This window comes from Triturus cristatus, chromosome 2_1 (assembly GCF_964204655.1).
Source record: "Triturus cristatus chromosome 2_1, aTriCri1.1, whole genome shotgun sequence".
NCBI classification, from domain to species: domain Eukaryota; kingdom Metazoa; phylum Chordata; class Amphibia; order Caudata; family Salamandridae; genus Triturus; species Triturus cristatus.
In genome coordinates this window covers 876,332,843-876,359,236 of record NC_140581.1, presented here as the reverse complement: position 1 = coordinate 876,359,236, position 26,394 = coordinate 876,332,843, and the positions used below count along the sequence as shown (strand labels likewise).

At 41.9% G+C, this 26,394-nt stretch overlaps 1 protein-coding gene across 2 annotated transcripts in view; it reads right to left on the bottom strand.

Moving 5' to 3' along the window:
• Positions 1-26,394, bottom strand: part of GDA (guanine deaminase) — a 700,191-nt gene that overhangs the window by 86,668 nt on the left and 587,129 nt on the right. For both annotated transcript variants that reach the window (XM_085633026.1, XM_085633025.1), the window contains exon 10: positions 2,256-2,353. In XM_085633026.1, the coding sequence (XP_085489152.1) occupies positions 2,256-2,353 (98 nt within the window). The remainder of the gene's footprint in view (positions 1-2,255; positions 2,354-26,394) is intronic.

Sequence of the window (26,394 nt, the reverse complement as noted above, 5' to 3'; positions counted from 1 at the left end):
GTGGAACACTACTTGCATGCTCAGGTCTGGGAATATGTGGTGAATTTGCTCGATCTCGAGAAAGCCCTTGATATATGTTTGGATGGACTATGTGTTCCAGGTCCTGGAGGCTGTGAACTTAGGCCCCTTTTTCATGCTGTGGGTGAGGCTGTTATACTTCTATTCCTCGGCACGTGTCAAGACCTTGAAACTGGTTGTCGCCAAGTTGGGAATTGGGAAGAGGTACACGTCAGTGGTGCCCGTTGTTGCCCCTGCTGTTCTACTGGATGTGGAACCACTGATTAACGGTTTGAGACGAATATATGACGATACAACGCATTCCATTATAACGCGGTATGTTACATTGTGGTTTTTACTTCGCAAGTCATTACAAAGACTTGCGCTGGGGGCGCTGGACTTTGGAATAGTATGATTTACTATTCCAACTCCAGTCTGTGCGGACAGTAGGGAAGGTGTTGGAATAGTATATCATACTATTCCTTAGTGTACAGCGCTATCCAGCGCAAGTCGTTGTAACAACTTGCGTTGTGAAAACCGCGATGTAAAAGTATCGTGTTGTAAAGGTTGCGTAGTAAAGGATGTCTTCCGTTTGAGACTGGAGCTGGCAGAAGAAAACGCATACCATTACCCCGCAAGTCGTAACAACGGCATGCAGAGGGGGGCACTGGAAGTTCGAATAGTATAATAACTATTCCAACTCCAGTCTGTGCGGACAGCAGGTTTAAAATCCAACACCTTCTCCCCCCTCCTCAAGTTGTTGTAACGCCTTGCGGGGTAATGGTATGAGTTGTTACAACGCGGTCATTGTAACGACCACGTTGTAACAACATGCGCGGTGCCGGATTCATAGTAAGGGCTGTTTACCGGGAATACATATAGCTCATACCATTCAAAGGGATCTAGAAATTAACACTATAAAGATCATGAAGGGCATGGAGCGTTCCCTTGCTTGTGGAAGAGACTCCCGCTGTCACTTATGGGAAAATGGGCCATTTGTAAAATTATATTGCTTCCAAGATGACCCTGGTCTTTTCAGGAAGTGATGACCCTGTTGCCTAGAACTGTGTTCTGTAGACTTAATACTGTACTGAACACACTCCTCTATGTGGATCAAAACCTGGAAATAAACTCCGTACACTCAAATGACCCTATGAAAAGTGAGGTGTGGCATTGCCAATTTTGAATGCTATTATTTGGCGCCCCAAATGCAACATCTGTCACTGCTACCAGCTGGAGTCTCTGGGGACAATGCACCTGGTAATGTAGTGGACCGAACGGGGGGTCCTCTACTTCGTGCAGTTGATGTCCTAGAATTGGGATCGATATTTTAAATAGGTGGTGTGGGAATCCCTTACCTGTCTAATATAGGAATATGGAGTTTTCAAATGTTTTGACAGCGTGCTGGCTTGAAGGAGGGTGTAGGGACCTAAGAGATTTATATGAGGGAGAGGAATTTCTTATATTTGAGGAAGCTAGAAGAAGGTTCCTGAAAGGCCCAGGTCAGTTTCTAACATTCGCCAAGATGACGGCTGCAGCTCAGCAATGCTAAGAAGGATTTTTGGGACAGTGCCCCCAGAGTCAGCTAAGTTGGAGGAGTTCATAGACCTCATCGATGGATGTTAGGAGGGTCTCCAGCCTAATAAAGCATTGATAGGATATCGAAATTAGGAGCTTCTGAAAGTTTAGGCCAAGTGGGAAAGAGACTGGGCTACTCCATTCACATACTCAGAGTGGGCTAGAGCAATACAATATCACAAATATTGTCAACTGGCCCTGCCTTACACTGTAAACTCTTAGTAAAATAATTCTGACTTGCTCGGATGGATGTTCCCCTGGTGGACAAAGGTGGTAGAGACTCTTTCCTCGGTTCTGAGTGGATTATTAATTGATACAGTGTTTATGAGGGTTGTACCCTATAATTAAGAAAGTGAAGATATATGTGAGGTCTGTTTTCTTAATGTTAGTGCTTGCCTAATGGAGGATGATTCACTGGACACAGTTGGTGGAAACCTTCATTACAACTGCGGTATAAAGACATTTCGGAATGATCCCGTTTGAAAGAAATCCGGATGAAAATGATGCGGACTGACGAAAAACTGCAAGATGCCCTACAAATATGGCCGAAGATGACAATCTGCTCCAGGAGAGGAGAGGCGCTATTACCTTACACACAATTTTTTCAGACAAATGCATAATTACTCATGTGAATAGCCCTTTAAAGGTTTAGTGTTCGATTAACCCGTCGCGATACTCACGAAATATTTGAGTTGGGACAATGAGAAATGGCAGCTCCGTTCGCTCGAAAAATGTCCAGCTCTTCGTTGCTCAGTTGACATCCATGAGCCATTACTGTCTGTGGGCGAAAGAACATTACTCATTTTTTACATTCAATATATCCAATCATGGAATTTTACAATCTATAAATGCGTGTAACTGATGAGCTTCACTCAAGGTGAATGTCCATTTTTCATTTATTTAAAACCCTCCTATCCTCAGAAAGGATTTTTGTGCCCTATCAATCACTTTACAAATCTCCTGTTATGAGAATACATTGACATACTGTACTCATCTACTTTGCCCATTTTCCCACCAGCTGCCACATTTAAGTATCTAAATTGACACCATTTCTGACTTTGCTCTCATACTATTATTACTTCTCTATGTTTGTCACTTGGCCAGAGCTGTGCCAAATTTGAAAAATTCTACCCCCATCAGACAATTGTGGGAAGCATACTTTCGAGACCTTCCTTTACAAAGACTGCTGCTGGCACTTGTTGTTACTGTAATTTGTCGGATTGACAGACAGAAAAATGGCTGCTAAAGGCGGGCATTTCTTGATACAGGGTTTACAGGCACTGCCTTACATACAGATGCTGCACCTTATCCCTCATGCTTTTCCTTCTCAAAGTTGTGTTTGGAATAGGACCCATCAGATGGGAAAGCCAGAAGCATCTGTGAAAATCCTTGCCTTGCCCTCTTAACACTCCTGGCATCATCGCCCCTACACGCGGTTTCGTGGATCAGGAATGCAGTGTCAGAAACAGACAGCAAATAATACTTCTTGGGATTCATTATGAGTAGCCCTTTAATTTCAACCAGGCCAGTTATTGAAAGTGACTGGCAATGACGCAATTACAATGTCCTCCACAGCTCTGTAGACTTGTTGATCTATTCTGGAGAATGCAGCTGCTACAAACAGCCGCAGTCCTCAGGTGGGAAAACATGGAAAGGAAGAATAACAAGCAGTATATAGGTCCTCCTAATATCTACGACAGTTGTGACAGTCAAGACCCTCCAACCACACCCGCTACCACCGCACCCAACCCCAATGCCCCCAACAGATCCTGCTTAACTGGACCTCGCTCACCACATACAACATGCTCAAGACCATGAGGAGCATCCACTCCGGGTCCCCCTCAGACCTCTGCCTGCACCAAGTCTTCCACGGAGCTGCCACCTCCATCGACCCCGAGCTACGCTGCCCCATCAACTGCTCCATCGAGACAGCCACCTTACCTGATGACAGGAAACACACCGAGATCAACCCCCTGCTGAAAAAGCCACCCGCCAACCTGACAGACCTCAAGAACTTCAGACGCATCTCCCAGCTCCCCTTCCCAGCTGACGTCATCGAGAAGTCCATCAATGTCCAACTCTCAGAGTTCATTGAAGCCAACCCTGTCCTGGACATCTCCCGTTCCGGCTTCCGAAGCAACCACAGTACCGAGAACGCCCTCTTTGTGGCCATGACGACAGCCACTTAATCTTCGACTGGCACGAGACTCCACGATACCGGCATCCGCGACAAAGCCCTGGACTCGATCCACTCCTTCCTCACCGGTCGAACACATACAGTCTGACTACCACCATTCCTCTCGGAACCCACAGAAATCAGCTGCAGAGTGCCCCAAGGCTCCTCCCTGAGCCCCGTCCTATTCTTTTTTTTATTTTTTTTATTTTTCATAAAAAGCACAGCAATTAATCATATATTTCATTTTACACTGGGTACATGAGAAGAAAAAGAAACCAAAAGGGGGAAAAAAAAACTAAATAATAAAAGACTAAAACATAATACAGCATAGATTTAGAGGTACATTGCAAAAAAGAGTAAAGCTAAGTGCGTTCCTTTTTCTTTAGACTATAAATCACAAAACTAATTAGCTCGTACAGTAGTACCTTGTAGCTCTTTCTTCCAATTCTGTACAGGACCCCAAATACGTTCCCCTAATATCCTCCCCTTCTTCCCTTTCCGATCATAAATTCCTCTTTCGAGGTTGAAGATTGAAAGAAGCCTGGAAATCCATTGCTGAAAGGTTGGTGGGTTAGGATCTAACCACGCCGTGCAGATACAGATTCGTAAGACCGCCATAGATAGAAATATAAAATATTCTGAGGTCCTTAATGCTGCATCTTCTTCCCCAATTCCCAACAGGATTATTGCTGAGTTAAGATGCAGCTTAATTTTTAGAGAATGGATAAAAAATTTCTCAATTTCTCCTTTTAAGTTCATCAGATTAGGACAGGTTGACATCATATGGATCAAATCTGCCTCATTACACTCGTATCTAGGGCACGTAATTCCCTCCTGCCCGCCCCATTGGGCGATTTTTGCAGGAGTATAATATAATTAAAAAATAGTTTTATAGTGTTGGGCCTGTAATCCTGCTAGACAAAGAACAGTTTGTCCCAGTTCTAGCGACCTTTCAAAAACCTCCTGTTTTATACCAAGTTTATCTCCCCATTTTTTACCATGTTTTTCAATATCATCAGCCTTTAATAAAGCCAGATCAGAATATATTTTCTTAATAGTACATTCTTGACCCTTTTTTAGTGTATCCATAATTTTTATTGGGGAGAACCCAATCACCCCACCTGTCTTCTCCTTTAAAAAACTACGGATCTGTAGATATTTAAAGAAGTGTATTTTATCCACCCCATATGAAGCCTGGATTTCCGCAAAAGAAAAGATTCCCCTTACCCCCATAATGTCTCCAACCTTTTGGATTCCCAGTCGCCCCCAATCTGCCATAACTCTATCGGAAAAAGTTTCCGGAAAATTGGGGTTCTTATATAACTATGTATAGTAATGTATCCTACCAATACCTATTTTCTTCCCTAATGCCCTCCAAATTTTATAAGCTGCAAAGATTGTCTTGAATCTAGTCCGCTTAAAGTAGCTAGGTTCTTTAAATTGTAGAAAACAATTAGTTGCTTCTTCTCCTAACAATAGTTTGTATATCTCTGGAAGACCATTTGATAGTTCCTTATCCTGCGCACCAACTAGAATCCCCATATATTGTAGAGCTGCAGCCCAATAATACATCCGGAAATCAGGAACTGACCAGCCTCCTCTTTCCCTCGGGAGTGACATAAATCGCATTGCTCTTCTTGTTTTGCCATGGGCCCATATAAATCTGTTAACCAGATGTTCTAAGGTTACAAACCATCTTTTCTCAAATTCCAGAGGGATTGTCCTGAAAAGATATAGAATTTTGGGCAATATTATCATCTTAACAACATTAGTACATCCAACTATTGATAAATGGAGATTATTCATTCTATCCAAATCTTTTGTAACTTGTTGTATAATTGGTTTGATATTTCTCTCTACTAAAATATCCAAATCTGCGGTTATAACTATACCAAGATATGTTGCCGAGTCTACCACCCTAGAATCATCAATCACAGTCAGCTTATTTTTCACAATTTGCGTTTTTGTTTGATTAAGTGCATATCCAGAAACCGACCCGAAGACTGAAGCTTCGCTTTCAATTGCCACTAATGCTTCCCCAGGTTTAGAGGTTATCACCGCGATATCATCCGCGTAGGCCAGTATCTTAGACTCCAGTCCCTGTGATATAATTGGGTGTATTCCTTCAATGGCCTCTAATCTTCGGATAAGTGGATCGATATACAAAGCGAAAAGCAAGGGTGAAGATGGACAACCCTGCCGTGTACCACGCTTGATCGCCAAAGGTTCCGTATATCCGCCATTTATTTTTAGATGAGCCCCGTCCTATTCAACGTCTACATGACCTCACTCGCAGCCATCATCAGGAACCACGGACTCAACATTGTCTCCTATGACAATGAGACCCAGCTGATCCTCTCCCTCACCGCCGAACCCACAGCCACCAGAAACAACTTCCACAATTGGATGAAGGCTGTCATGGATGAGAGACAGCTACCTCAAACTCAACTGGGACATTACGGAAGTCCTCATCCTGGGATCCACCCCCTCAGCTTGGGATGACTACTGGGGGCCTGCAACACTAGGAACGCCCCCACACACCCACTGACCACATACAAAACCTCGGCATCATACTGGACTCCTCGCTCACAATAAACCGCTAGATCAAGGCCGTCTCCTCATAATGCTTCTACACCCTTCGCCTGCTTCGAAAGGCCTTCAGATGGATTCCCACCGAATCCAGAGAGACCATCACCCCCGCTGTCATCAGAAGCAGACTCGACTACGTCAACTCACTCTATGGCGGCATCACCCAGATACACCTCAGGAAACTACGGAACGTTCAAAACGCCACAGCCAGACTGGCCTTTAACATCGCACGCCGCAGCCACATCACTGAACACTTGCGAGAACTCCAATCAACAAAAGAGTCACTTTCAAGCTCCTCACACACGCCTACAAAGCCCTCCATGACGCAGGATCAGCCTATCTGAACCACCTCCTCTCATTCCACGTACCCACCAGACACCTCTGCTCCGCCCAACTGGCCCTGGCCACCATGCTCTGGATCCAGAAGACCAGGACCAGAGGAAGATACTTCTCCTACCTCACGCCAAGACCTGGAACACCCTGCCTCTCCACCTCAGGCAAGCCCCATCGCTGACCCAAATAAGGAAGGATCTTAAGACCTGGCTCTTCAACTGAACCCCAGCGCCCAGACGGATCAGCAGACCTCATTCCCCCCTCAGCGCCTTGAGACCCTCATCTGAGTTCACTGTGTAATAATACCGATGTATGTCTGCCCCTCTTCACTACAGATACACCTGGGGCTGTATTATGGAAGTGCCCCGGGGGCGCAACAGGCGTTTGCGCCCACTTTGCGTGCCCCCGGGGCACTTTGGTATTTCAGAAGGGGCTGCAGACGCTTGTGTATGCACTTCTTTAATACCGATAACGCTGGCGCACATAAAGTTCCAGCGCTAAATTCAGAGGGCATTCCCTCATTTGTATGGGGGCGTGGCTCCATGCAAATGAGGGAATCCCTTTGCCTATGTGCCCGCACCGTATTATTGATGCATTTGCAGAGGCAAAGAAGCTGTCAGCAGGCGCACTGACAGTGCACCACCTAAAAGGTGGTGCACCGTTAGTGCATCCCCTGATAGCAGCCCTCCGGAGGGGGCAAAGGGGTCCCATGGAACCCCAAGACATCCCCTTGAAGGCTGGTGCACTCACTGCACCCGCCTGCTAGGGGATTTCTAATCCCCCTTCAAAATGCTGGCAGGTTCAAAGAAGTGGTTACAAAGCAACCGCTCTGTTTTTCACATGAATGCGCTGCCTTGGGGGCAGCGCAAGTTCGCCGCTGTCTTGGGAGCAGCGCGTTCCATGTAATACAGTGCACTTTCTCTGTTTACACCTGGCGCACCTGTTTTAGGTGCACCAGGAGCAAATAGGGAAATTGCACCCTTTACATAATAGGGCGCCAGGAGGGTTAACACTCAATTGGGCAGATTTACCACTTTTTCATGCAGCACAGTGTAGCAGCCGCAAATGTTGCTCTGCGCTGCGTGAAAAGGAGAGAGGAGCAGAGTGTCAAATTTAGCGGAATTTGGCACTCTCCTACCCTTTCCCTAGTGGTGTCACTAAAATCAGCTGCAGTGCACCACAGAGACACCTTTGCGCCATGGTTCAATGGTGCTCCATGAGTCTAGCATAGGTTGTGTACTGGAAGGTTATCCTTCCAATACAAAATACTACGCATAGACTTAACCATTTTCCTTCTTTGTATGTGTGCTGTACAATGCAGCACACATCTAAAGTCGAACAAACATTGGCATAACCAATAGGTCTCGCCTTTGGGACCTTATAAGTGTTTAGCCATGCAACAGTTGCATAACTAAATACTTATAAGGTCCCAAAAGCGAGACCTATTGGCTATGCCAAGCGGCCGTGAAAGTGATTGCGATCGCGATCAAACATCAAAGCGGCCGTGAAAGTCAAAGTAGTCGCGGTCAAGCACGGCGCGCGCACCCACGCACATGCACTGTAGCTCTAGGCTGGCCTGGTAGCACTTTTTGGAGCCCTCCCAATAAGTCTCGCCAGACCAGCGCATGCGCTGGGTCAGGCGAGACCTAAAAAGGAAGGAGAAATGAATGCATTTCTCCTTTCTTGTACCTAATTCAAAAGGGTGCAGTTTTCTGACGCTAAACCCTGTCTACTTTATTTAGTAAATTGGGTTTAGAGTCAGAAACCTTGGGTGATTGCATGGGAACACCCATGCTCCACCCATGGTACTCACTCCCCCTTGGCGCAAAGTAATACAAAGGCGCTGCTTTGCGTTATTTTCATGTTATTTCCTGCACTAAACAAGTTTAGCGCTGGAAAGTGAATTAGAAATTTGCATCACTCTTGTGACGCAAACACGGCGTAAATATCCCCCCATGTGTAATGACACCTTAACGCGCCATGTTTACTTAAGTTAGGTTTTCTCTTTGCTCTGCCTGTAAACCCTAAGCAGCAGAATGGAGCTGTTCTGGAAAGAGTAGGTCCAATCTGTGATGTCATCAGGTTTAAAACGACGCATTATGTTAATTCCTGTAGCAATGACTGAATACAACAATGCTGTACTATAGTTTCCATAAGCGAAACTTAAGAATAACAAAGTTGATGGCTAGATAATTTGAGCCATTGATAGGGGAGAGGCAATAGAAGGTGAGTGGTCTGATCTCTACAAATCTACATCTACATCTTAAATATTATCCCGTGTGAGATTAAGTTGGTGACAACAGTGGAAATAGGTCACTGAGGTTGGTTGTCCTGAGCCATAAATTACAACCGAGCCATTTCTAGGAGGGGGGTGATACTCGGCGTTCACAAAGAGCAACTCTGATGTTGCTATTTTGATAGGACGCCAGGGCAAGGGGGAAATATCACTTTGCCTAGCAAGGTAAGAAATGCCTGCTCGTTCAGAAAAGAGGTGTGGATTATTTGCTTTCTTACTTCTTGAAAGGAAGTTACCAAGAGCTGGACAGGGATGCTGCACATGGGCTCTCTGTTAATCTAGGAGGTATGGTTGCTGACTGCAAAGCATGGGTGAGTATAGACCGTGGTGCCATTTGCCAGATAGGAGGGTGGCAGGTTGTGTGCAGCATAAAAGACAAGTGCGAGAAATGTCAATGGCTTATTTTTGCTAAGAGCCAGCCTGTCTGTTGGTGGTAGTGAGACGTTCAGCTGGATTGGTCAGGTGGAATAGGAAGCATGTACTGAAATTTATAACTTGTCAAGGGGGGTAAAGCGGTACTGTGGAAGGCCAAAGATGAGACTTTTGCAATCAAGCAAATGTGTTGCACAATTCTGTATATGTCAATGAGGTAGAGGTTGGTAGCGGTTCATATAGAAGTAAAGAATGCCAGCTTCATTTGAGGGTGAGAATGTCTGAGGAAAATAAGAGAGGCCACCAAGAAGTGAAGAGAGGAGCAGGAAAGTAATTTCTGTCAGATTTGGTAGAGTGTAGCTTGAGAAGCTGGAGGGCCAATTTACTGACAAGCGGCTGTGAATAGTCTATGATATCTGACTAGAGCACAGGAAAAATCCTGTAAAGGAGAAGCTGAACATGGTGTTGTTCAAAACTAGGTGGCAAAAGAATCAAAAGCAATAGGTGATCCCTCTGAGTAAGGTAATTTATAAGATTAGGGGGGCAAGGGATCCTGTCTGGGGAACATCCCTTGCATTAATAGCAGTTGGAGTGATCAAAGAAGAAAGAAAACCAGAGCAATGACAAGCCTTTTATCTTAAGTGGGAATGGTAGTAATTAAGAGGGGCGTGATCAACTGTGCAGAAGAATGCATAGATGTCGAGGAGATAGGGAGTGAGAAATTAGGTTGTTGGTTGAGGGGGGTGTGAGCCTTTCTCAAGCAACAGCCACAATCCTTGTCAGGGTGAACCATACAAGTCACTAAATTAACCTGTGTTAATCCTCTGGCATCTTGGCACAAAAGCCAGGCTTACCTTGGAGGCAATGTGTAAAGTAACTATGCAGCACTCAAACAGCAATAAAGTGAAAACACCACACAAGAAAAATCCCACACCAATTTAGAAAAACAGTTACATTTATTAAATAGCAATAGTGCTTTGCAAAAGTGTGGAGGGAGGCCCAAGTTGCCACCTTGCAGATGTCTACCACAGGGACCGTTCTAGCCAAAGCAGAAGAAGAAGACTTAACTCTAGTAGAATGAATGCAAATACCTTCAGGAGGTTCCTTCTTTGCAAAGGCATAGCAGATCTTGATAAACAGGATGATCCACCTGGACAGCTTTGTTTTGTGGACAGCTTGCTCTTCATCTTGCCCACATAATCGTCCAACCTGAAGTCCTTGGTTCTATCAAAGTAGAAGCTGACCGCCCTCTTGGAGTCCAGGCGATTAAGTCTCTCCTTCTCTTTGAAGGGTCAGGGTAGAATGTGGGTAAGGTGATGGGCTGCCCCAAACGGAAAGGAGTGACCATCATAAGCAGGAAAGCAGCTCTGGTCCTAAGAACCATCTTAACTGCATGGAATGATGTCCGCCCTCTTGGGGTTCAGGCGATGAAGTCTCTCCTTCTCCTTTGAAGGGTGAGGAGGAGGGTAGAATGTAGGTAAGGTGATGGACTGCCTCAAGTGGAAAGGAGTGACCACCTTAGGCAGGAAAGCAACTCTGGTCCTAAGAACCATCTTATCTGCATGGAATGATGTGAAACAAGGGTTGGAGCCAAGAGCTTGCAATTCACACACCCTCCTAGTGAAAGTGATTGCAACCAAAAATATAGTTTTAAACGCTAGAAACGTTAAGGGAAAACAATGTAATGGTTCAAAGGGTGAACCCATCAAGAATGTGAGAACCAAATTCAAATCTCGATGAGGCATGATAAAAGGAGTGGGAGGAAACCTATAAGTGAGACCCTTAATAAGTCTCATAAGTATGGGAGACTTAAACAACGAAACTCTTACAAGGCAGACAAGTAGCCCTTAACAGTAGCCACCACACAACCCTGTTGCGCTAGAGAAAGAGAGAAACTCAGAACATCAAACAAATGGGCCTGTAAAGGATCAATCAATCTCTCTCCACACCATTTAACAAACTTGGCCCACCTACCAGAATATACAGATTTGGTGTATTGTCTTCTGGCTGATAATATAACGTCCACCACATCCGGTGGGACAGAGAAGCAACTCAGGTTGGCTAGTTCAATCTCCAGGCATGAAAGTCTGGAGGTGGGGGTGTAGAACCTGCTCATTTGTCTGTGAGAGGAAGTCTGCCCTGAGAGGGAGAGGGAGTGCAGGGTGCAATGAGAGGCAAAGGAGGTCTGTGTACCATATCCTTCGTGACCAATCTGGGGCGATCAATATAACTTGGCTACGGTCTTGGCAAGTCTTCCTCAGAACTCGAGGAGTCAAGGGTATAGAGGGGAACGCGTAAAGAAGCTGTGAGCCCCAATCTAACTGAAACACGCCCCCCAATGCTCCCCATGCCAGATACTGAGGAAACCCCTACCTCCTGAAAATGTAAAGGACCACCTCTGGATGGAGAAGTCATTCGTGATCGGCCGAATACTGCCGACTGAGACTGTATGCATGCATATTCAGCTCTCCAGCCAGATGATTTGTGATTCCGCAAATCGGATGGTCATGAGCCCAGGATCAGAGTCGCAGAGCCACTCTGCAGAGAAGATACGATCCTACACCTCCCTATTTATTGATATAACCGCACTAGTGTTGAACCGACTGCCCGCAAAGGGAAGGGAGGAAGGCCTTGAGAGCCTAACGTATCGCCCGCAATTCTAGAAGATTGATGTGAACAATCTTTCCTCTGGAGACCAAAGACCAAAGACCTCCAGATACCCCAGATGGGCTCCTAACCCTAGAGTGGAGGCATCGGTTATGACTGTGGCCACCGGAGAAGGAGGCTGAAACGGCTTCCCTTGAGACAGGTTGCCCGGAACACTTGACCATAGTAGATCCGCTGCAGTGTCTCAGGAGATTCTAACCACCTCTTCCAGATCTCTGTTTTGTTGAAACCACTGCTTGCACTGGCACCACTGGAGGGCCCTCATATGCCAGCATGCATGTTTGACCAACAGTATGCAGGAAGGGAACAGACCGAGCAGGCGCAAGACCTTCAAGACTGGAACAGCACCTCCATTCTGAAAAAGTGGAATCATAGCCTGGATGTCTTGAATCCTCTGTGGAGGCGGGAAGGCCCGATTCACAGTAGTGTCCAGTACTGCCCGTATGAACAGTTTGCGCTGAGAGGGCACCAGGTGAGATTTGGGCACATTTATCGAAAACCCCAACTCGAACAATAGTTGTGTTGTTACCCGCAAATGATGCAGCACCATCTCTGGTGACTTTGCTTTGAGCAGTCAGTCATCCAGGGGATCTCTGACATATTATCGACAGACACATTATCGAACTACACAAATATCGCATCAAATATATCGACATCAAAAATATCGACATTGTATACTTATTTAAAAAACGACACTAATATCGACACTACAATATCGAAATACAATTATATCGATCACACAAAAATCGCACACATAAATATCGCAATACTAAATATCGACATGAGTAAATAAATATGACACATGTCACAAATATCGATAACCAAAATATAGACATCAATAATATCGTTTTTTTTAAATATATCGACAATTCTAACACTAATAAAACCAATATTTTAAACAACATAAAGACAATATTTTCCCAAAACATACATTTTTCAAATGAGATTCTACTTAAACATAAACATAACATTTATAGCGATCTCAATATTTAACAACATAATAAAAAAACACTGAAATAATTATCACATTGGCATTTCGAACACATTTAAAAAACATTCACTACACATTATAAACAATCTTTTTATATATAATGATTTAAAACTCTCCTCCTTTAAAACTAAATATACTCTTACTTAGCATTTTCCATAAAAGGAAACGAATTAACTAAAAAAAATTCAAACCATCCAATAGAAAGGCCACATACAGAAAACAACCAATAACATTCAAGAAACAATTTAAAACCACTATATAAACCAATTAAAACAAGTCTTCTACTGTGCCTTAAACCAAAGCATTGAACGAAGAAGAAACTCTGCTAAACAGAAGAAACCTACATCCTACTACTATTCTAAAAACGTAAGTAAATATTATTTTCTAACTAAACTGCCAAATTAAACTAAAACACTAATTTATCTTTACTCAAATAAATAACTAACGTATATATTCCATCTCTTTATGTTTCCACTACAGATATTACTCCAAACACCTAAAGAAAATATTGTACCTAATGTATTTCGTGTTTCTATGGGTGATGTGGTTAAGCAAAACATACGTTCTGATGATTGGGATGTTCACGCCATTGAAGCACTGTTTTCAGATTTGAAATATTATGCCGCTTTTGATGCTGAAGATTTATATGAAAATGCGGCTAATTATGCGGAACAATATTGTTTTCAACATTATGGCAATCACTTTCTGCATAAAGAAAACACTTTTCGTAATTTTGTAAATTTTACCCAATGGGAACACTGTCCCACTCCCTCTTTCGGCAGTTCACCTACATTAGTATACTTATTTTACTGATTTCAGTGTTTCCAACCCGGCTTCCTTTTATTTTAAGGTTATGCCTGAGTCTGCCACAAAGGTTAGACTCACACACACCAAGTTACTTTATTCTAAGTCCTTTATGGACGAGTTGTCAATCAAAGGTTATGATCTATGCAAGGCTACTATTGATCTTAAATCGGTTTGGGGTTCCAAACCGTGGCAGGTTCAGGGAACTGAAGCTTTGCATCGTGCCTGTCTTGTACCAAATCATATGTTGTTTTTAAATTCAACCATCTTCCGAACCACCTGTTTCGGATTGGACACTTCTAAACAACTAAAGTCACCTTCTGTGCCGGATCTGGGTGCTTACCCCAATTGGGATAACCACACAGATCTGTCCCTTCCTGCTTTGCAGTCATTGATTTCTAATACATCTTTCAATATTTCGAAATTTAGTAGTGATGGATGGTTAGTTTGGCAAAGCAGTTCAGATACATGTCAACGTCGTTTTCTAGGTCTGAAACCGGGGTATACTCAGCAACGAGTGGACCCTCGGTTTCAGTCGTCACATACCGTAACTACATACTCTGTAGGAAAGTTATGTCAATCCTGGCTGCGACATTCCACCTTGGCATCTGTCAAAGTTCATTTATCAAGATTACATGACAAAATAGATTTGAATGATTTTGTTAAAGGTCCTGTGGGTGGCAGATCCAAAAGGTGGGCGTATGCTATTTACAACGAAGTATGGAAACTGTCGCAAATAGAGGCAGCGTCACGATTGAGAGCTATTGATCAGGCTAATATGGAAAAGGTATTAGCAGTTATTGATAACAGCATTAGCACTCTTTCTTCCCGTATTTATACATTGGACAATATTGTTTCTTCAATTGTTGATATTGTGCATGATGATGTGTCTGTATTGTATCATGGTCAAAACCTGTTGCGTTCTGTTATGCAGTTTGCATGGACATTACAAACGTTAAAGGCAGGGAAGGTCCCCTGGGACTATTTTCCACCCCCGCATGGGCGGCTGGATGTTTCCATCTGGCCTTCGATTCCGACCTTGAAGGCAGAGTTCAACAAGATGAGCAGAATAAGGGCGCTATTGTCCCAAAAGGAGGTGCCATTGACTTCCTCCCGTGAAACATTTGTCCTTCACGTTGCAAATACGCGTACTGAGGTACAGACGCTTTTGAATACTGACCTCCCCCTACATTTTGGTGCTTTGATCCAAACAATTTTCAATGCCTCGTCCACGACCGGCCTGGCTCATTTTTTTAAGCGTGTGGGCTCGGGCCTCGTGACCTCTTTCCAAACTATTTTTGGTGTGATTCCGGCATTTTTTCATTCTATTTTCTCGAGCATCTTTGGAGGTGTCCCGCTGATTCTGGCGCTTGTGGCAGGAGTGCTGCTTTTACTTTTCATACTGCGAAATGGCTGCTCTTTCTGTGCCACACGACAACCTGTCCCGTCTGCATCTTCTCCGTGACAGGATGCTTGAATATTATGGTACGCTGCCATTGGCGACTTTGAGCCTGGCGTATGGATTATCCTTCCGGTATTCCTACTTCACCTGCGTACAGCCAGTCTTTCACTGCCTAGATTGTCCCTTTGAATGGCCTTTGGATTTGTGCTTAACCAACACGGTGTCTCCGGTGCCGGATTATGATCGACTGATGAGGCCCTTAGTGTCTCACGAGTTTGCCTGTTCTGGTGTTCGGATTATGGCCTGTGGTGCGGCGCATGGTATCCTGGGTAATTGGGACATCGCAAGAGCAGCCTATGATTTCTTGAATATGAGCTATCTGGAGGAACAATTCGGTTGCCCTCTGATTGTGCTAGAGGCTCCGCTCATTGAAGAACATGTATGTTCCTTTTCTTTGATTAATTGGATGGCTGAAACTTTTGGTGGCTCTGCAAACGATTTCTTGTTGGAAGCAGTGGCCACGTATGCGGCATATACGTTCATGGATTGAGTGAACTGTGGTCCTCTAGGTTTTTTCTCCCGTGCCTTTGGACTGCTGTCCACAGCAACATTTTAAAAATTTTCCCGTCACACGTTTGTGGTTTTTTGGTTTTTTCTCCCCTTTTCGGTTTTCATGTTTTCGGCTTTTGCCTGAACTATAAATTGTTTATTAATTGAATACGCCTTGTTCTGCTCTGTCGAAACTGAACTTTGCATTCTCTTTTTTCTTGCCTACTGTATAGTGCTTCGATCAAGGGGGCATGTAGTGAGGACTCCCTTAATACGTACATACATTGTTAAGTTAGCATAACCGCGTTAGATGTTAGAAAGCCATCTTGCCGCTTTTGCGCACGACACTGCGTTTACATGTTATTGCTTAAACAAACTGCTGACTCGAGCTTTGCCTCACACGGAAGCAATCTGTTGTTACCATCCCGAGCTCTGCGCAGCGACCTTGGTCTGTACATGGCGTGACAAAACAGTCTGGTTTGTTAGACAATGCATGTTTTCTACTCTAGGTTGATCGACCCACTATTTAGACATAACACACAGGCAGCTGTAAATACCTGAAAGTTGGTGCTTTTAATAACACAGACATCATGTTTATTATTCAGACCGAAGACGAGCCTTCCTGCGAGAAGACTCCTGATGCTCCTGTGATGTGATTTCACTAAGCTGATCTTTGAGGTATGGGGTCCCCTATTCAAGCCTAAGAGACCTTCTATTAGCATAATAATAATATTAGCTTCTTAGTAAAGGGAAGGTGGTATTATCCACTGTCATTATAATATGATCACCCCTTTTATATTCTATGGTATTGTAACGATGCTGATGGTTTTGATTTTAATCATTTGTCTGCTTGTATTAGCCAAAGTACTGCATCTTAGGACACGTGGTCTATAAAAATAAACTCTTTTTATTTTCACCGTGTCTCTGTTGATTCTTGTTGTGGACTGATGTGAGAATAATATACGAACAGGTATTTCCGATTCCCACCATTCCTGAGAGTATACTGAGTCGCTTGTTCTGGGTTGTCTTTTCATTGGGATCTCTGAGCCTAATCTCGGATAACGAATGGGACACTAATACTAGCCGGATACTGGGTTCTGGGTTCTGAGGTGAGTTTCTGGTACACCACAATTCACTGAGTTGGCAGTATGTGCTGGACACAGAACTTAATTAATTTACTATTCCCACTCCAATCTATATTTAATTAGGATAGATGCTGGACACTGAACTTAATTAATTTACTATTCCCACTCTAGTCTATATTTAATTAAGATAAGTGCTGCACACTGAACATAATTAATTTACTATTCTCACTCCAACCTATATTAAATTACAGTAGGTGCTGGACACTGAACTTAAATAATTTACTATTCCCACTCCAGTCTATATTTAATTAAGATAACTGCTGGACACTGAACTTAATTAATTTACTATTCTCACTCCAACCTATATTAAATTAGGGTAGGTGCTGGACACTGAACTAAAATAATTTACTATTCCCACTCCAGTCTATATTAAATTAAGATAAGTGCTGGACACTGAAGTAAAATAATTAACTATTCCCACTCCAGTCTATATTAAATGAAGATAAGTGCTGGACACTGAACTTAATACATTTACTATTCTCACTCCAACCTATATTTAATTAGAGTATGTGCTGACACTGAACTGAATTAATTTACTATTCCCACTCCAGTCTATATTTAATTAAGATAAGTGCTGGACACTGAACTTAATTAATTTACTATTCTCACTCCAACCTATATTACATTAGAGTAGGTGCTGGACACTGAACTTAATTAATTAACTATTCCCACTCCAGTCTATATTACATTAGAGTATGTGCTGGACACAGAACTTAATTAATTTACTATTCCCACTCCAATCTATATTTAATTAAGATAAGTGCTGGACACTGAACTTAATTAATTTACTATTCTCACTCCAATCTATATTTAATTACGGTAGATGCTGGACACTGAACTTAATTAATTTACTATTCCCACTCTAGACTATATTTAATTAAGATAAGTGCTGGACACTGAACATAATTAATTTACTATTCTCACTCCAACCTATATTAAATTAGAGTAGGTGCTGGACACTGAACTTAATTAATTTACTATTCCCACTCCAGTCTATATTTAATTAAGATAACTGCTGGACACTGAACTTAATTAATTTACTATTCTCACTCCAACCTATATTAAATTAGCGTAGGTGCTGGACACTGAACTAAAATAATTTACTATTCCCACTCCAGTCTATATCAAATTAAGATAAGTGCTGGACACTGAACTAAAATAATTTACTATTCCCACTCCAGTCTATATTAAATGAAGATAACTGCTGGACACTGAACTTAATAAATTTACTATTCTCACTCCAACCTATATTTAATTACAGTATGTGCTGGACACTGAACTTAATAAATTTACTATTCTCACTCCAACCTATATTTAATTAGAGTATGTGCTGGACACTGAACTGAATTAATTTACTATTCCCACTCCAGTCTATATTTAATTAAGATAAGTGCTGGACACTGAACTTAATTAATTTACTATTCTCACTCCAACCTATATTACATTAGAGTAGGTGCTGGACACTGAACTTAATTAATTAACTATTCCCTCTCCAGTCTATATTACATTAGAGTAGGTGCTGGACACCGAACTTAAATAATTAACTATTCCCACTCCAGTCTATATTTAATTAAGATAAGTGCTGGACACTGAACTTAATTAATTTACTATTCGCACTCCAATCTATATTTAATTAGGGTAGGTGCTGGACACTGAACTTAATTAATTTACTATTCCCACTCCACTCTATATTTAATTAAGATAAGTGCTGGACACTGAACTTAATTAATTTACTATTCTGACTGAAATCTATATTTAATTATGGGATTAGTAAAATTCTAAATTATATTTAAATTTTATAAAAAATTATTTTTTAAAATTTAAAAATATATAAACATTTTAAATTAACTTCCCAACCTTATCCCCTATAACCCAACATTCCGCTCCTAAAATTATTTGTAAGATTCTAAATTTAATTTACAATTTCAAAATAATTTTTATTAAAAATTAACAAATATATAAACATTTTTAAAACACTTCCCACCCTTATCCCCTATCAACCAACATCCCGCTCCTAATAATATTTGTAAAATTCGAAATTTAATTTACAATTTCTAAATACATTTTTTTAAAAATTAAACAATATATAAACATTTTTAAAACACTTCCCACCCTTATCCCCTATAAACCAACATCCCGCTCCTAATAATATTTGTAAAATTAGAAATTTAATTTACAATTTCTAAATAATTTTTTTTCAAATTAAACAATATATAAACATTTTTAAAACACTTCCCACCCTTATCCCCTATAAACCAACATCCCGCTCCTAAAAATATTTGTAAAATTCGAAATTTAATTTTCAATTTCTAAATTATTTTAATACAAAATTACCAATATATAAAAAGTTTTAAAACACTTCCCACCCTTATCCCCTCTAAACCAACTTCCCACTCCTAAAATTATTTGTAAAATTCGAAATTTAATTTACAATTTCTAAATAAATTTTTTTAAAAATTAAACAATATATAAACATTTTTAAAACACTTCCCACCCTTATCCCCTATAAACCAACATCCCGCTCCTAAAAATATTTGTAAAATTCGAAATTTCATTTTCAATTTCTAAATTATTTTAATACAAAATTAACAAATATATAAACATTTTTAAAACACTTCCCACCCTTATCCCCTCTAAACCAACATCCCGCTCCTAAAATTATTTGTAAAATTCGAAATTTAATTTACAATTTCTAAATAAATTTTTTTTTAAATTAAACAATATATAAACATTTTTAAAACACTTCCCACCCTTATCCCCTATAAACCAACATCCCGCTCCTAAAAATATTGGTAAAATTCGAAATTTAATTTACAATTTCTAAATATTTTTTTTTTAAATGAACAAATATATAAACATTTTTAAAACACTTCCCACCCTTATCCCCTATAAACCAACATCCCGCTCCTAAAATTATTTTTAAAATTCTAAATTTAATTTACAATTTCTAAATTATTTTTTTTTTTAATTAAACAATATATAAACATGTTTAAAACACTTCCCACCCTTATCCCCTATAAACCAACATCCCGCTCCTAAAATTAAATATACATTTCACATTTTAAATACAATTTTCGAATTAAATTTTACAATATATTAAAAAAATGAATTAACTTTTTTAAAACACTCCCCACCCTTATCCCCTATAACCCAACATCCCGCCCCTAAAACAATATAAATATTTCTCATATTATATACATTTTAACTATTTATACAAACAACTTCAAAATATTTACTAAACATACAATGACGATATTTTCACATGTCGATATTATTACTAACGATATTACTTACATCGACATATCAGTAAAAAAACCAAAACGATATTTTTAACATCGATATTATCTATTTCGATATTTTGTGCATTCGATATTTTTGACTCGATATTTCTGTCCCTCGATATTGAAAAGTCGATATATAGACTGCTCACCTCATCCAGGTAGGGAAAAACAGGAATCCTCGACCTTCTGAGATGAGCTTCCACCACCTTCATCACCTTTGTGAAGACCAGCGGTGCGGAAGTAAGACTGAACGGAAGGACCGCAAACTGGTAATGTTGAGACCTCACCGTAAAATGAAGAGACTTCTGATGCAACTTTAGGATGAGAATGTGAAAATACGCGTCCTGTAAATTGATCTACACCATCCAGTCTTCCTTCTCCAGCGTGAGAAGAACCTGTGCCAGGGTCAACATTTTGAATTTCTCCTGTTTGAGGTAAAAATTCCTAATGTCGAAGATCGGTCGTAAATGACTGTACTTTTTGGGGACCAGGAAGTACAGAGAGTAGCATCTCTGACCCCTTTCTTGGTCCGCAACGACCTCGATTGCACCATTTCGTAGCAATGACAGAACCTCCTGCTGAAAAGCAGAAGATGCTCTTTCGAGCAAGCACGCTGACGGGGAGGGAAAGGAGGAGGAAACTCCCAGAAGGGTAGGGCATACCCATTCACTATGATGTTCAACACCCAGAGATCTGTAGTAACAAACCTCCAATGCTGTAGAAAATGGGACACCCGTCCTCCCACCAGGCAAGTATGCTCTGGGATGGTGGAGCTAGAGCTGCTTTCCTGCCACACCAACTGGAAGCCATTATGTAATAATGGGGTAACCCAATTCAAGTCTTGGACCTGGGAGGTAATTCGATATAGAAAAACAATGGTCCTAGAGCAAGATTTAAGAGAGCGTCGATCTAAATTCCATTAGACTTTTAAACAAATATGAGCATTTAAACTTATCAGCTCTGGGTAATAAAGACCAAACACAAATTATGTAGTAACGTGCAACAACCGAAGAATTTTCAAACACAGTACATTTTATTTTTCATAGTTAGAACAGCAATAAATATCTTGCTGTATTCAAAATATGAATTAAATGATAGAGGTTGCTCCAGGGGAACGTGCAAAAGGTGTGCTCGGGTGAAGGTGCTCAGGGAAAGAGGGTTTAAGACAGTTCAACAGTTGGACTGATAACAATATGTCAGTCTTAGTTGGCCTGGCCACAATTAGGTCAAAATATATACAATTCCTATTTACAAATCTTTGATCATTAGCGATATGTCGTTATTTGGCACGGTAAAGTAGGGGCTAGTGCTCCAGGCTCTTAATGAGTGGGCGTCGATGTTTCGACCCAACTTGTGGCTTGGAGGGCTGATTGCGACCTATGCCTGCAGGTCTTCTTCAGGACGGGGTGGGCAACCAAGGGTGGTATCCGTGTTTAACCATAAAGGAAAAAGACGGGGTTCCATAAGGGTTGTGCACAAAGTAGTTAAAAACAGGGGATCACCAAGGTGGTCCTAAGTCGCATCTCAATTACGCTTACCCGCAAACAGTTGCCAGCTGGGGGTAGTATTATCCTCCTAATTGAGGTTATGGTCCTCATCTGTAACAGATACCACTAATCAAAAAGGAGGTAATAATGTGAAACACAATATGTGATATTGGCCACAAGGGGGTTCCACTCACCCATGGATCAAGTAAAGAATCATAATTCAAGGGGCATTCAATGCGAAGTTCAAGTCGGTATACTGCAAGTTAAGGAAAGACAAGAAACCAATTCCGAATGGAGCTCAGTTCCGTGAACAAAGGTATTTTTTTTAAAAGGGGGGGGGGGGTATTTAAAAACAGTGGATCGGCGAGACACCTTACCTTCCGTGTGACTCCTCCAGTGTATGGATTGCAAAGAGGTTACGGTAAGGAAAACAGAGGCTATTTCAAGCTCACCGCGAGGGAGTGCAGCCGAATGTGGTGTGCGCGTGACATTCACGCAATGCAGGCGAGTCAGACTAATGTGAATGTGTGACACAATTAAAAACAAGTGACTTGGACAGAAGATATACGCATCAAGCTACTGTGGTTGATGCAAAAGGCAAAATTGGCATATATTTAACAAGGTCAGAAACAACATTGAATGTATCTTACACAATGTTACTGTACTTTGATCAAAAACGCAAGATATATCGGATTGTCAAGGAGATGGTTAAATTGATTTCCTTAGGTAGTGCATAATGAGCATGGTACATTAGTGTGATTAAAATGCGCACATTGGGTACAAAGAGTCAAGATGGTGGTATCTATTTACATCGGACCCTGAAGGGAATCTAGTTCACATGCATATGGCTATATAAAAAGGCTAGGATAACAGAAATACCCTATATATACACAAATGCGATGGTTAATGGTGCAATTGTTGGCTGTGCAAAGGGCGGTATGAGTAAAATTGGTGGAAGTACCTCACCCGTTGTTGAGGACTCACATTTGTTGGGTTATTTCCTCATATTCGTTCAAGCCCCTGGCTATTGTGTCAAAAAGGTGGATCCACCTGCACTCGCGTGTGTTTAAAATGTTGGAAAAATCCCCTCCCCTAGGGTTAGGCTTGACTTTTTTTTATCACCCACCACTGTAGGCTTTCTGGTGTGTGTCCAAATGTCGTGAAGTGCCCAATGGTGCTCCCTGTACCAGGCAGCGCATGCAACTGCAATGTTGTAAGATTCGCACTTTGACCTTCTGGGTAGTCTGCCCGATGTACATGAAATTGCAAGGGCACGTTATAGCATAAATGACCCCCGAGGAGTTGCAGTTACTGTGATCTTGCAATGTGTGGGTACGATTGTTGTGAGTGAATAGTTTGATCTCCTTTGCCAGTGGGCATGCTTTACATTGTCCGCATTTGCGGTAGGCCTTGACTGGGGGAAAACCCACAGTGTCGATAGATGGCTCTTATCTGGTGCGGGTAGTAGTGACTTCACTACATGTTCCCCTATGTTTTTGCCTTTTTTAAAGGCATGTAGCGGAGGAGGCATACCATCTTGTTCGTCTGAAATCAAATGCCAGTGCTTGTTCACAATCTTTTTGATGGTATTGCTTTTGGTGGAGAAGGTGGTGACACATACTATGCACTCTGGTTCGTCATTAGTTCTCTGTTTTGGTTCCAAGAGGAACTCTCTGTGGTTAAACCATGCTCGTTTTCGTGCTTTTTTAAGGAGTTTGAAGGGATAGCCTCTTTCCGTAAGGCGAGATATCAAGCCTGCGGATTTCTCAAAGTAGTCCTCTTTCTTCGAGCAATTCCTTCGCAACCTCAGAAATTGGCCAAAGGGTAGATTATCTCTAAGGTTGCGGGGGTGGTGGCTCAAGTAACATAGGAGTGTATTACGTTCGCTACTCTTTCTGTATAGACTGGTGTATAGTCTATCGTTCTCAGCTTTTATGGTGATGTCCACAAAGTGGACCGTTAGTCTGTCGAAATCCAATGTAAATTGGATGTCATTGGAACATGTATTGAGCCAGGAGTGGAAGGTCCTCAATTGATCTTCGGTACCTATCCATATGATCAGCATATCGTCAATATAGCAACACATTCTCTGTATGGATTGACATCATTCAAAACAAAAATGTGTTCAAATTTGTCCATAAATATAATGGCCAGATTTGGGGTCAAGCTAGCCCGAATTCCTACGCCCTTAGTTTGTAGCTAATAGAGGCCTTGGAAAGTAAAAAATGTTTGGGTGATAGCAATGTCCAAAAGTTCGATGATAAACTCTGTGGGGACTGTGTGTGGTGAGGGTCGTTTATCAAGGGCCGCTTTCATACAGGCCAGTGCTGGTCTCGGGGGGATTTTAGTATATAGCGATGCTATATCCATTGTGGCCAGTAAATTGTTGGTGGGGTTGTATGGACGATCATCCACCAACTGGATCGTCTGCATCGTATCCCTAAGATACGTGGTTGTGTTCTTTGCAATGGGTCTAAGGAACACATCAATGTACTTACATAATGGTTCAAGTAACGACTCACATCCCGAGATGATTGGTCTCCCCGGTGGGTCCTGCTTACATTTGTGTATCTTGGGCAGGATGTAGATGGTGGGCGTTCTTGGGTGTTTATTGTTCAAGTACTAATGCTCAAATCTACTGAGGAAACCCTCCTCAAGGCCTTTCTGGGTAATTTGTTTGATGATGTTACTGATCTCTTTGGTTGGATCAGATCTCAGTCTCATATAGTTGCCCTGTATTTCCAATTGGGACAAAATTTCCTTTTTATAGTCCTCGGTATTCTGTATGACTATGGCCCCACCTTTATCGGCGGGCTATAGGACTATGTCGGTGTTGCTTTTGAGTGACTCTAGAGCTGAGCGTTCCGATTTGGTGCTGTTGTAGTTTATATAGTGTCTTTGGAATAGAGTTTTGTCAATGTCCCGCATGACTACCTGTTCATAAGCCAAGATCTTATGTGACATGGAATGTGTTGGTGGGTTGAATCTAGAAGGTGAACTAAGTCCACGGCAAGAAAAACTTGGTTGGTGGGGGACTTTATGAAAGTAATGTTTGAGTCTTATCTTTTGGAAGAACTGGTGGAGTTCTACTTTAAGATTGAAGTTATTGGGCAAAGAGGTGGGCACAAAAGAGAGGCCTTTTTCAAGGATCATTTGTTCATCAGATTTCAGGATATAGTTGGACAGGTTCACCACAGGGTTTTCAGGTGTATGTACTACCATCTGTAGTGTTGTCGGCAGGTCTGTATCTCCCCGTGTGTCTCCTGTTGGAAGTGTGCCTGTTTCTTGGCCCTCTCCCTGCCTCTATTCCAACTGGATTCCCTCATTCACCTGGGTCTGCCCCAGGGACGTCCTCTCCCTCGATGTTCCCACCATGTCCCCTCTGATAAAAAAGGTTGCTGATCTGAGTAGGACTGGGCAAGGCTAGGTGTAGCAGTGCTTGGGCCTGGTCGTTCTATTTCACTATCTGACCCACTTGTTGCTGACGAGCCTGAGAAGGTAGTGTACCTCCTGAAACCACCTCTACCCCGAAAGTAAATAGATACCACCATCTTGACTCTTTGTACCCAAAGTGCACATTTTAATCACACTAATGTACCATGCTCATTATGCACTACCTAAGGAAATCGATGTAACCATCTCCTTGACAATCCGATATATCTTGCGTTTTTGATCAAAGTACAGAAACATTGTGTAAGATACATTCAATGTTGTTTCTGACCTTGTAAAATATATGCCAATTTTGTCTTTTGCATCAACCACAGTAGCTTGATGCGTATATCTTCTGTCCAAGTCACTTGTTTTTAATTGTGTCACACATTCACATTATTTCTGTTAGTAACCTGTATGTCTCGAATTTTCATGCAATTCACACGGTATCTCCATGGACCTAACCATCCCCGAGGATCTCCTTACGTGAGATCTAGTCTTTCCTCTAGCTTTGACGGAATACCGTAATCGGTATGACTCGCCTGCATTGCGTGAACGTCACGTGCACACCGCGTTCGGCTGCATGCCCTCGTGGTGACCTTGAAATAACCTCCGTTTTCCTTACCGTAACCTCTTTTCAATCCATACGCTGGAGGAGTCGCACGGAAGGTAAGGTGTCTCGCCGATCCCCCGTTTTTAAATACCTCCCCCTTTTTAAACATACTTCTGTTCACGGAACCGATTGCCGTTCTGAATTGGTTTCCTGTCTTTGCTTAACTTTCAGTATACAGACTTGAACTTCGCATTGAATGCCCCTTGAATTATGATTCTTTACTTGATCCATGGGTGAGTGGAACCCTCTTGTGGCCAATATCACATATTGTGTTTCACATCATTACCACATTTTTGATTAGTGCTATCTGTTACAGATGAGGACCAGAACCTCGATTAGGAGGATAATACTACCCCCAGCTCGCAACTGTTTGGGGGTAAGCGTAATTGAGATGCGACTTAGGACCACCTCGGTGATACCCTGTTTTTAACTACTTTGTGCACAACCCTTATGGAACCCCGTCTTTTTCATTTAAGGTTAAACACGGATACCACCCTTGATTGCCCACCCCATCCTGAAGAAGACCCGCAGGCAGGGGTCGCAAACAGCCCTCCATGCCACAAGTTGGGTCAAAACGTCGACGCCCACTTGCCCCTACTTTTTCGTGCCAAAGAACGACATTTCGCTAATGATCAAAGATTTGTAAATAGGAATTGTATATATTTTGTCCTAATTGTGGCCAGGC